Here is a 13,093-nt window from a genome sequence, read left to right as displayed (position 1 = left end):
CGATAGGGAAAAAAAGGGAGGCGAAGTCTAAATACGAGGAGTCCATCATGCAGGTTCGGGAGGCGTACACCAACTTTTTACATACCCCCACGGAGGTTAACAAGTTATTATGGGTAACTGCCAAGCATAATTTCGACTATTGCGTTGAGAGACAGGAGAAATGGTTTGGGGACTATCAGAAGGCGAGATTTTTCAGGCATGGGAACAAGGCAGGGAGATTACTGGCCAACTTAACCCGACCATTTGCCAAACAGCCTCCGGTACACCCTTTGAAAGACAAATTAGGGAGACTCTGCACCCACCCGAAGGAAATAGTGGAGACATTAGGGGACTTCTTCCAAACCTTGTATACCAGCGACCACTTTGACGTTCAGGGAGCTAGAGACATGCTAGCAAGGGTAGAACTACCACAGCTCTCATGTGAGGTGTTGGAGACGTTGAACCGGGAGGTAACTGAGGAGGAAGTGAGATTAACAATTAAATCCCTGGCGAATTGTAAGGCACCGGGCCCCGACGGGTTCCCGGCTGAATTCTATAAAGCAATTCACCAGGAATTATCCCCGACTTTGACTGCTTTATTTAACGCCATCTTGAAAGGGGGGAGCCTACCGGACACGGGCAAACTGGCCTATATAAAAATACTTCCAAAACCGGGCAGAGATTTAACTCAGCCAGGCTCGTATAGGCCGATATCGTTAATCAACCAGGACATCAAGGTCTTATCCAAGATCCTGGCTAACAGACTAGCCAATTGCGTGGCAGACTTGATAGGTCCTCACCAAGTGGGGTTTATGAAGGGGAGGTCAGCGGTGACCAATATCCGGAAGGTTTTGGCAGTTTTAGGTAGGGATAGGAAAGATATACAGGGCTACACACCGGCGTTATTGGCGATCGATGCCGAAAAGGCATTCGACAACGTGAGCTGGCAGTGGTTGGATATGGTATTGGATAGGGTCAATATCAAGGGAAACTTCAGAAACTACCTAAAAGCTATATATGAGAATCCCCTAGCAAAGGTGTATGTACCGGGCTTCCTGTCAGGAAACATCAAACTTAGTAAGGGCACGCGGCAAGGGTGCCCCCTATCTCCCTTGCTCTTTAACCTGGCAGTGGAGCCCTTAGCTAGACTGATGATACAATCTGACATGTATGAGGGGATCAAAGTGGGTACTCAGGAGCTGAAAGTGAGTTGCTTTGCGGATGATATCCTGATTTACCTGGGAGCACCGGAGTGTCAGCTGGATCGGGTGATGGAGGCGTTAATTAAGTATGGGAGAGTGATGGGCTATAAAATTAATGTGGACAAAAGCCAAATGCTGTTTTTGGGGCGAGGGACTAACCAGGGAAGCCGGATACAGTCTAGGGTGGAAATCAGAAAAGATTACCTAACTTACTTAGGCATCAAAATAGGGCGTACCCCAGAGTCGATATATTCATTAAACTACCCTCCGCTGTTATCAAAGATCGAGAATGAGTTGGAGAAATGGAAGGAGTTACCCCTGTCCTTGTGTGGCAGAGCACACTTGATTAAAATGGTGAGCTTTCCTAAGCTACTCTACCCGCTCCAAACAATCCCGCTATTGTTAAAGCACACTGACACCAATAGGATTCAGAGAGCGTTCAATCGCTTTCTGTGGAAGGCCAAAAGACCGCGCATTGCTTATGCGAAATTGACTATGCTAAAATGGGAAGGAGGACTTCAGATGCCAAATGTCCGCCATTATAATCTGGCGGCCTTATTCCGGCACGTCAGGGACTGGGTTTGGGGGACGGGGCATCACTCGGCGATCATGATAGAACAGGGTTTGGTTGGTCCATGGAGCCTGGTCGCTCTTCTACATACAAAACTAAAAGACCTTCCAGCATCGATTAGGCAGTCTATCTTGCTGAGGGACACCATAGTGGCGTGGAAGTCAATCAGGAAAATCTATGGACTTCCTTACTATGTTTCATCTAAGATGCCACTATGGTCACTGCCATCATTCCCCCAGGGCAGGGATAATGTATTGTTCCAAAGTTGGAGGGCAAAGAATATTATGTCACTTAATGACTTATTAAGAGTCGACGGTTGCCAACTGCTGGACTGGGAGCAGGTTAAGGGACGGTATGATCTAACGGAGACTAGCTACTTCCCTTTCCTGCAAATTCGGAGTTATTGTAGGGCACAGGCAATTTCGCTGGGTGATCCGGACAGGCTCACTTGGTTCACAGCGTTGTTGGGCAAAGACGGGTCGCATATGTCCCTCTCTGAGTTATATCAAAGGCTACATAGCATACAGATGATAGGGGTAGTAAAGGAGGCTTTTAAACCTTGGGCTAGGGAACTGAACGACCAGGCCATAGCGAGGAAGATGAGGGAGGGCCTGGAGTTAGTGCGGAAGGCAGTTTGCAATGAACAATGGAGAGAAACACAGCTGCGCATTTTGCACAGGGCGACTTATGCCTTTAATCTGTCCTATCAGGATGCTCCTGCCCACTACCTGCGACATTGCCCCAAGTGTACCCTCGCGAAGGCGGGACTCCTTCATGCTTTGTGGGAATGCCCAAAGGTGAAGCCATTGTGGGAGAAAGCAATAGTCGCGATAAAGGAAATCTGGGGGGAGGAAGTGAGGGCGTCGCCTCAACAATGCATTTTTCATTACGTCCCAAAAAATCAAGAAGAAGATTTAGGAACGGTGGTAGCTAAGGGGGGGGTACACATAATGCTAATGGCAGTTAAAAAGGCTCTTCTGAGGCATTGGTTGGAGGAGGGAGTCCCGACATGGTCGGAGGTGCTGGGGATAATGAAAAATGTTTTGTACCTGGAAAGGTTGGAGGTGGAACGGGATAAGGAGGGACTGCTTGGAAAATTTATTAAGAAGTGGAGAGAGTTCATTGAGAAGCGACTTTCACAATGCGAAATTCAGGAACTGATGGCTCCTTTTAAAATGACCAAATGGTACTTGGCAGCGCAACTAGCAAATAAACTAGGGAAGCTTGACACCTAGACAGACCCCACTAGATGCCAATTTGTGGCTACAACCGGAAAGGATGTATCGACTTGGTCCCAGATGAGAGTGCAGGGGATGGGTTGCATAGGGGGGGTGGTTGGGGGTTGGGGAGGGGTATTCGGGGGGAGGTTTTGGGTTAAAAATGAAAATGTGGATGATTTGAGAATAATTGGACAGATGCCTGCTGTTCTATGCATCACTGGTCTGTAACGAATTGTAATCTATGATCTGTAGTTGGAATGCATAACCTGTGATAATTCTCATTTCAATAAAGAGATTTATAAAAAAAAAAAAAAAAAACGACTGAACTGAAGACATCCTGATGCATCCTGAACGGATTACTCTCCATTCACAATGCATGGGGACATGCCTGATCAGTTCTTTTCCGGTATAGAGCCCCTGTGATGGAACTCTACGCCGGAAAAGAAAAACGCTAATGTGAAAGTACCCTTAGGCCTCATGCACACGGCCGTGTTCCGCGGCGGAGAGCGGACCGTGGAGACCCGGCTGGGATTCCTGCTGACAGCATGAGCGCACGGCGTCATTGGTTGCTATGACACTGTGCGCTTCATGCAGCCGCTGCTGTACAGTAATACACTATACTATATACTATACCAGTGTATTACTGTACAGCAGCGGCTGCATGAAGCGCACGGTGTCATAGCAACCAATGACGCCGTGCGCTCATGCTGTCAGCAGGAATCCCGGCCGGGTTTCCACGGTCCGCTCTCCGCCGCGGAACACGGCCGTGTGCATGAGGCCTTATCCTGCAAGTTGATCCAGAGGAAGGCAAAAAAAAACTGTGAGGTAGAAGCCAATTTTTTAAGGGGAAAAAAATTCCTTCCCGACTCCAATCAGGCAGTCAGAATAACTCCCTGGATCAACGACCCCTCTCTAGTAGATATAGCCTGTAATATTATTACACTCCAGAAATCCATCCAGGCCCCTCTTGAATTCCGTTATTGTACTCACCATCACCACCTCCTCAGGCAGAGAGTTCCTTCCCATGTGCATCAGTGTTAAACCTCATCTGCCACTTCTCTGCCCAAGCCTCCAATCTATCCAGATCCCTCTGTAGTAGTATACTGTCCTCTTCAGTGTCAATTACTTTACACAGTTTAGTGTCATCTGCAAAAATTGATATTTTACTGTGCAAGCCTTCTACAAGATCATTAATAAATATACTGAAGAGAATAAGGCCAATACTGACCCCTGAGGTACTCCGCTAGTGACAGTAACCCAATCTGGGTGTGTACCACTAATAACCACCCTCTGTTTTCTATCACTGAGCCAGTTACTTACCCACATACAGACATTTTCTCCCAGTCCGAGCATTCTCTTTTTATATACTAACCTTTTGTGTGGTACAGTGTCAAATGCTTTGGAGAAGTCCAGATATACGACATCCATTGATTCGCCGCTGTCAAGTCTAGAACTTACCTACTCATAGAAACTGATTAAATTAGTCTGACATGACCGATTCCTCATGAAGCCATGCTGATATGGCGTTATTTGCTTATCTTCATTGAGGTACTCCAAGATAGCATCTCCTAGAAAACCTTCAAACAGTTTACCCACGACAGATGTTAAACTTACCGGCCTATAGTTTCCGGGCTCTGTTTTTGGATATTGGCACCACATTTGCTATGCGCCAAATAGAGTTGTTGCGATACCCAATTTTTTATTCGCTTTCGATACCATAAAAAAGTATTGCGATACTCGATACCATTCGATACCACGCGAAAAAAAGAAAACAAAAAGGCCACGTGCATTCCGCATTTTAAAAAATGGCGAATCGCGGAAGTTTTTTTTTCTGTTCCGGCGTTCACCGCATAGATTTTTTAAATATTTTAATATTTTGGACTTTTCGGACGTGGCGATGTTTATATATTTTATATGTAAAATTGGGAAAGGGGGTGATTTATACTTTTGGTGTGTTTTTTTTTTTAATTTTTTATTTTTTTATTACAGTTTATTTAATAACTATCCTGGGATCTTTTCATCCCTTGTCCTATTCACCCTAATAGAGCTCTGTCAGGGTGAATAGGACTTCACACTCTCCCTGCCGCTCTGTGCATAGTGCACACAGCACCAGGGATGTTACCATGGCAGCCAGGTCTTCAGCGGCGTCCTGGCTGCCATGGTAACTGATCGGAGCCCCAGGATTACACTGCTGGAGCTCCGATCAGAAGCTGCCACTGCCACCAATGAGGAGGAGGGGACAAGAGACAAGGGGACCCTGTGGCCACTGCCACCAATGATTATAATACTAGGGGGGTTGAGGGGGGGCGCACTGCACCACCAATGATAATTAACCTTTAATACAGGTGGCGGGTACTGGCAGCAGATCAGCGGCAGTTAACCCCTCAGGTGCCGAGTTGAGGGGTTAACTGCTGCTGATCACAGCTCCCTGTCAGAGGCAGGGTGCCGGCTATGCGATTCTGCTGCCGGCACCTGCCTCCTGTATTATAAGTTAAAGAGGACCTTATATGGGTCCAGACTTTAAGTAGTAGGCTACACAGAGCGGCGCCCAGGGCTGTCCCAGCACTTACTTTTATTCCTGGGTGCCACTCCGTTTGCCCGCTGTGCGCCTGTGCCCCATTTCCGTCTCCTGCAGTCCTGCTCCATATGCTAATTACTATCGGAGCCATGGGGAGGAGACAGCAGCTTCTCTCCTGGGCGTTCCTTCTCCCTGGCTGTAGCGCTGTCCAATCGCAGCGCAGAGAGGAGGAATGCCCAGGAGAGAAGCAGATGTCTCCTCCCCATCGCTCCGAAGGTAATTAGCATATGGAGCAGGACTGCAGGAGACGGTAATGGGGCGCGGGCGAACGGAGCGGCGCCCAGGAATAATAGTAAGTGCTGAGACATCCCTGGGCGCCGCTCTGTGTAGCCTAATACTTAAAGTCCGGACTGCATTTCATCTGAGTTAATTTTTACAGTGAATACAGTGGAGGGAAAAAAAAGTTATAGCTTTGCTTTCTCCTCCTCATCCTCTGCACCTCCCCCCTCATCACTTTGTAAACACCTTCAGATTTATATTTTTTACCATTTATATAATTGAAGAACATTTTGGGGCTAGTTTTGCTCTCTTTGGCAATTAATCTCTCTGTCTGGCTGCTTTTATTTGTTTTTTACATATTCCATTTTTTTCCTTATAGTTTTTCAGTCCTTTCTCGCTACCCTCCTGTTTTGGTGATTTAAAAAAAAATTTTTTTTGTCATTTATTGCTTTCTTTACAGTTCTATTTATCCACATTGGTTTCTTCTTATTCCTTAATCTTTTATTCCCATAAGGTATTAGATTTTAGATTTTAGGATGCTTTTAAAAATATCCCATTTTGTGGCTGTATTTTTATTATAGAGGACTTTGTCCCAGTTAGTTAGGCCTATGGCCTCTCTTTAGCTTTTTTGAAGTTTGGTATTTTTGTTCCTCCGTGAAGAAACAGTCTTTTGAATGATAATTGGAAGGTTACTACTTTATAGTCACTATTTCCCAGGTGTCCCCCGACCTGCACATCTGTTCTGTCAGGTCTATTGGTTAATACTAAGTCCGGTGTCAGAAGGTAACATTTGTGGGGTTTATGAGCTGAGCTCCACAAAGATCCCCCACATTTTCTGCTGGTTTGTTTCTATACTTCAAAATCCCATAATTTATACTGATACCTACTGTATGCTACTGATATACTGTATTACACTGTTATACTGTATGCTACTGATACTGTATATTACTGATAGGGATGAACGAATTTCATATTTTGAAGTTTGTGTGCGGGTTCGTGCTGTGGTATAATCTGAATTGTGTTATGGATTCCGTTACCAAGGACCATAAACGCGTTTCCATAACAGAATGCCTTTAGAGGCATTCCGTCATTCATTCCGTCATAACAGAAGTCTATGGCTTACATAGCGGATCCGTCCGGTTTACGTTCTGCTGGAGTCCTCCGTTAGGCAGAAGGATCAAAGAGGATCCCAGGCACTTGCCTGGCATGGACTTTGGAAGTCACAAGAAATATTTCTTGGGAGCCACATGCAAGTAACATATAATTGTGGGTTCGCAAGGGTGAACCCACAGTTTAATCTGTGCATTCATATGAAATAAACATTGACATCATCTACACAAACCTGTTATAGTGAGATATACCTGTCATTATATAGGTATTCTTTTATGAGTTTGGCTAAATGCTAGTGATAGAAAATAAAGGAAGTCCAAGACCATGTGACAAAAACAACAGGGTTGTAAAAAGCCTCAAAAGTCATAACTTATGCTCAAGGTAGCAGTTTTCATTCCAGCTCCATAGTACAATCAATAATTGCCGAGAGGTTATATCCTGGCTACAATTACAGAGGTCCGTTTCTATGCTGACAACCACGTATGGTCCTGAAACAAGTTATGTGGCACTATATGTGGTACCGAGAGCAAGACAAAGCCGCTTAAGAGCAATCACAGACTGTCAGATCATGCTGAGAGTTGTAGTTACACAACCACTGGAGAATCTCAGGAAGAGGTGGGACAAGCTCCATAAGTGCCTAAAGTAGGGTTTCTAGAATGTGCCCCCTCTATTTGATGCTGGATCCTACAACATCGGACGCTGGCACCTGCAGCACTATTAACCACTCAGTCAAAGCGTTTCACTGGCCATACACTTTATGGGATAAATTGTGCTGCCTCCACACTTGCACCATAGGTGACTGCCTACCCTTATAACAATATAATAATATTTGCAAAGACAGGCGCACTCTGCGGTCTTACTAAACCCTCAAACTGATGTCAAAATTGAGAGATTAGCCAACATGTGCTACTATGGAGGTCATGTCTGAGCCCGAGCACTGCGCCAAGGTTTCTCAAGTAGCTCGGGACCTAACGCTAAACCTACTTGTACCGTATGGGCAATACCAGGAGCCAGTGGGCAAATTACAGGGCTAATCTCTCAATTTTAATATCAGTATGAGGGTTTAGTACGACCGCAGAGTGCACCTGTCTTTGCAAATATTGTTATATTGGTTATCACATCCACATAATTTCTATCTTGTGTAGGATGTTTATTGTGGTACTTGTGGTCCGCTGCGGGCATCCTCCACTGTATGCATTTTTGCTGGGGATCGCCATCAGCAACGGGCCACAAGTGCAGGATCTGCACAACTGCATATGGGTTTGAGCACTTCCTCCCTGTTTAACACCATGCCATTTTTTTCAGTTTGACTGCCTACCCTTCCCACCCCTGGCCTTGGCTCTGGTTGGAGACCACTGTATTAAAATAAACCTGTTTGAAGATAAAGACCTTTTGTGGTGTCAGTACCAATTACAGTAGTAACAAGCAAAATGGCAGATAATCTGGGAATATAGTAAATGGCAGTTAAGCTCACAAACACATTATGAAATTAGCCTAATGGACCACAAGTTGTCAGAGGTGAAGTCCGGAATGTTGAGATGAAGTCATGGCATCAAATCCTGGGGATTACTTGTGGTCCAAGGTCATGACACTTTTAATCCCTTCAAAGGGCTATTTGTCTTTGCAATCATCTATGAACTAGACCTTCAACAAAAAAAACTAGTAGAACCGGAATGTGACAATTTTCAGTACTGTTCATTGACCAAATGTAAACCAGATGGAGTGTGCTGCCATTTCCTGCAATAATACAAGGAGGCCGACACTAGTGTTTATGTCCATCCCAGCACTTCCCCTGCCACATGATTCCTGTTTGGCCATGACCAAGTTCGGGAACGGTCCGAAAACACTAGTGTCGGCCTCCATGAGTGATTGTAGGAATTACTAAGTAAATAAGTGAATTTGAACATGTAAGCATCTATAGAAGTCCTATGTCAAGTTGTGAGGTAAGGCCTCCATGGATTAGACTTGGTTTTTCCAGCACATCCCACAGATGCTTGATTGGAGACCGAGTGAACACCTTGAACTCTGTCATGTTCCCAAACCATTCTTGAACAATTTTTGCAATGTGGCGTGGGCATTATCTTGCTGAAAGATTGCACTACTATGAGGTAATACTGGGGCCATGAAGGGATGTACATGGTCTGCACAGTGTTTGGGTAGGCAGTAGAGATGGCACAAGGTGCACTATGGGAAAATGGCAGGCTGGTAGAGGCAGTTTTCTGTTGGGAAACCTTGGTCCTGTCATACATGCAGATGTTTCTTTGCCATAAATGTTTGATAGATGGCACACCTGTCTGGAGAACGTGTGTCCCCCTGACCTGTCCTGCTGACCACCGCATCCAGTAATGATAGGTGGGTTTACGGACACAGCTGTTCACTGTTTCTGTAACTCCCATTCACTTTTGTGGAAACAGTGTAGCCAGTGAGCTCGGCTGTTTCTGTAAAACTGGCCACATCTCACAGCCTGGATGTGGCGGTCAAAGGGACGGAGTGTAGCGGGAATGGGTCAAGGGACCCCATTCTAGAGATGAGAATACCCCTTTAACTTTCTAACTAATTTGCTCTGACCCAGTCCTCTAGCAATCATAATTTGAGCCTTGTGAAGGTCGTTTAGATCCTCACTCTTGCCCATTTTTCTTGCTTCAAACATATCAACTTCAAGAAGTAACGGTATGGGGATGTATGCCATATATACGTGGCTGTGATGTGGCCAAAAACTGTGGTGACATGCAGCTGCTGTGATTTTCTAAACTGATTATGTGGCGATATTATTTTACCAGGACACTGCTGTTTTAACTACAAAGCAATGCAGTCACTTAGCAATCAGTGTAAAAACCAGAGTGGCCGCATACCACAGCAGTTTTTGGAAGCACCGCAGGTGTGTCACTGCCATCACATGCGACCCTACCCTGACTATTCACTTCCCGTCTAATATATTCCACCCCTTGGTTCCATTATCATGAGATAATTAATGTTTTTCATTTCACAAATGGCTGTTTGGTGTATAATACAGTACACATTTTGGAAGGTACTGGCTTAGCTATTATACAAGTTATGCCTTGAGGCCTGTTCATAAGATCAAGCATTAACTTATAGGATACCCATCTTACATCTGGTGGTATCAGAGGTTCAGCTTTCTCTTTGGAATTGGAGCTAATTTGTACACAGTACACAGTGCTCTGACAGCTATCCATCTGCTTCTACCTCTGCTGTATAGACGTCATTCCTCTGTCTACAGTATCTGACAATTTACTGTGACTGACAGGTCTATCATCATTTGTCACTACATGTAACAATCTTTACTGCAATCATCCTGTACTAATTTTATCACCACTGCTTTGACCATATTCACTAATTTTGTCAAAGAAAGGTCTTTGTACAACAACTGCTGTATATTGCAATATACACTGAATAGCCACTCTTTAAGAGATGCCCTGGTAGTAGTGCATTGGACCTCTTTTGGCCTTCAGAACCACAGCCGTGGTATAGATTCCAAGGGATATTGAAATCATTCTGCAGGAATATTGGCCGATACAGACAGGGCAGCTTTTCGCAGTTGCCACAAATTAGATGGAGCTTCTGACTTGTTCTGACTATCAAATTAAGATCTTGGGACTTTAAAGTTCAAGGAAACAAGGAAAACTCGCTGTCATGTCCCTGGAACCAGTACATGGCTATACAACCCTTGTGGCATGGTCCATTGTTCTGATTAAAATGGCCTTCTGCTGCCTTGAAGGGATGAACTTGGTCAGCCACAATGCTTAGGTAAACCCCACTGCCCAAACAATTATCCACAGGTATCAGGGGACCCAAAGTGTGCCAAGAACATTTCTCACACCATTGCTTCACCTCCACCAGTCTGAAGTGTTGACACTTGACAAGAAGGGTTCCTTGATTCGTGCTGCATGCGCCAAATCCTGACCCTCTCATCAACGTGGTGCAATAGCAATCTAGGTTCAGCTGACCAAGCAATGTTTTCCCACTGCTCAGTGATCCACTGGAGTCTTGCCTTTATGTTTCCCTTAGGAAGCACAGGCCTAATAAAATCTTCAATGAGTTAAGATATCAGCACTGACTCAACACTACCTGGTCAGTGTGTGCCAATCTGTCCTGGAAATGGCAGTGATGTGAGGATCTAACAGCTCATAGCGTTCCAATGACTTTGGGATAGGCCATCAATTTCATATGGATTGAGATCTGACTTCTACCACCCCTTAAATGGGATAACTGTTCTGACCCAGCAGTTGGCTCAAACCGCTGATCAATGGAGATGACTCCAACCAATCGGATATTCATGACCTATCATAGGATAGAAAAGCAAAAAAGGACTTCAAGTAGCAGCCCAAGAGAGGCAATACTGTTCATGTAGGTCACGTCTGTTAGAAGCCACCTTGTCGCTGGTAGATGGGCCTGACATATTCTTAATAAAAAATGTGAGCAATGGGCTTTTAATTTTCCTATGGTAAGTATAGCAATAATGCAATTTACAGTTACTCATGTTTTCAATGTTTGCATGTGTCTTTGTGCATAAAGCAGTGCACTGTTACTTGTAGTCCTTGTTTGCTTTTACATTGCAAACTTGGTAGCTTGCACCTGAACTTCATTTATACATAGTTTGAAGGTTCTGGTCTAACTCTCTTTTGCAGTGAGACCTGGAAAATCTCTTATAAATAGGTTAATCTTAGTCCTGTTTGCCAGGTGCATACTCTCCTCATTGAAATTAATGGATGCCCTTTTGCATCAATACATCATAAAACATGATTGGAAAACCCCATTAAGAACTATGGTTACTAAGAATTCCCTATCTTCTATCGGAGGTCATACCTCCTGGGTGTACACGTTCTAAATGCATTATAATCCTTATCATGATACAGTGATGACATAATTCTGAGTGCTTTCTGCTCCATTTGAGCTGCTTCCTCCTGCATCTGGAAGGAAGTAATATTACCAGTGTTATGTGCATGGAGGGGGTAGGCCTAGCAGGATGTCTGTGAGATGCAGCTTCAGCCAATAGCTGGAGAGCAGGAAGTGATGTCAGAGGAGGGGGTGTTGTTTTGACAACCTTTTCAGTACAGCCCAGGACATGACCATCTTGTTATTTCATAAATTGTAAAAAAAAAAACACCTTGGAAACCTGAATGACCAGAGTGAAAGAATAAATGCCTGGGGACATTTTTCTGAATGATTAGTTCTTAAAGCTTCATTTTCACTGCAGACTTTAGAGGTTCCCTATTTTCACAGACTGTAAATTGCCAGCCCTTGATCTTAATCAGCCCTGAATCTAATATTTTTATTCTTTTTTTCCCTTAGGCATTTGAAGAATGTCATCTAGCTTCCCTTGATCCCATTACTCAGTTCAATGTATGGTTCCAGGAGGTATTGCAATGCCCTTCCATTGCAGAGCCTAATGCTATGTGTCTCGCCACCGCTACCAGGTACTGGCCCGGGATGTCGGGATGTAATTTGGTAACACTGTCCACTATTCACCCCTGCCAGTTTGTCTTTTAATATACATCTTATTTTTACCCACCTCTTCCTCAAGTTACCCTTTTCCCCTCTTCTACATAGCGACGGGAAACCCTCTGCACGTATGGTTCTCCTCAAAGGCTTTGGTTCGGATGGGTTCCGATTCTACACTAACCGGGAGAGCAGAAAAGGGAAAGAGCTGGTGAGGGACAATTAAATGGATAAAAAAAAATCCCATATACATCATTAATATATAATATCTACATGTACACCATTTACAGAGGACCCGTCAGCTCTTATGACATGTCTACTTTATTAAATAATTGTATTCCCTCAAATAACAATTCTTAAAACTCTACATTGTGCCATTCCTCCTTTACTCCTTCTGGAAGTGGATTAATAAATTAACAATTGGACATTACCATTCTTCATGTCAATAGGGTGTGTCCCTACACATGCTGATACTGTCCGTATTGACTTGGCAGTGTAATAGTGTGTGGGGACATGACCCATTGAAAAAGGGAATGGTAAGATATTTTATTCATATTGTAAATTTGCGGGAGGAAATTACAGAGTAATAGCACAATATAGCTGTTCTAACATGGTACTTTGTGGGTCAGATCTTCCCATATTAACCTGCCACCACAAAATGCAATGCAATCTGAAAGCAAAATGTTATAGAGCAGGATGAGCTGAGCAGATATATAGTTCGGGGGGGAAAAGATTCAGTAAAACTTGTAATTGTATT

The 13,093-nt window shown here is 44.3% G+C and overlaps 1 protein-coding gene across 1 annotated transcript in view; it reads left to right on the top strand.

The window, feature by feature from the left end:
* The window catches only part of PNPO (pyridoxamine 5'-phosphate oxidase), a 33,195-nt gene that overhangs the window by 7,149 nt on the left and 12,953 nt on the right, over window positions 1-13,093 (top strand). The window contains exons 2-3 of the mRNA XM_044296766.1: window positions 12,190-12,314; window positions 12,448-12,547. Of these exons, the coding sequence (XP_044152701.1) occupies window positions 12,190-12,314; window positions 12,448-12,547 (225 nt within the window). The remainder of the gene's footprint in view (window positions 1-12,189; window positions 12,315-12,447; window positions 12,548-13,093) is intronic.

This window comes from Bufo gargarizans, chromosome 6 (assembly GCF_014858855.1).
Source record: "Bufo gargarizans isolate SCDJY-AF-19 chromosome 6, ASM1485885v1, whole genome shotgun sequence".
Lineage (NCBI taxonomy): Eukaryota > Metazoa > Chordata > Amphibia > Anura > Bufonidae > Bufo > Bufo gargarizans.
Note: the sequence above shows the minus strand (reverse complement) of the source record. Positions and strands in the feature narration are given on the sequence as shown.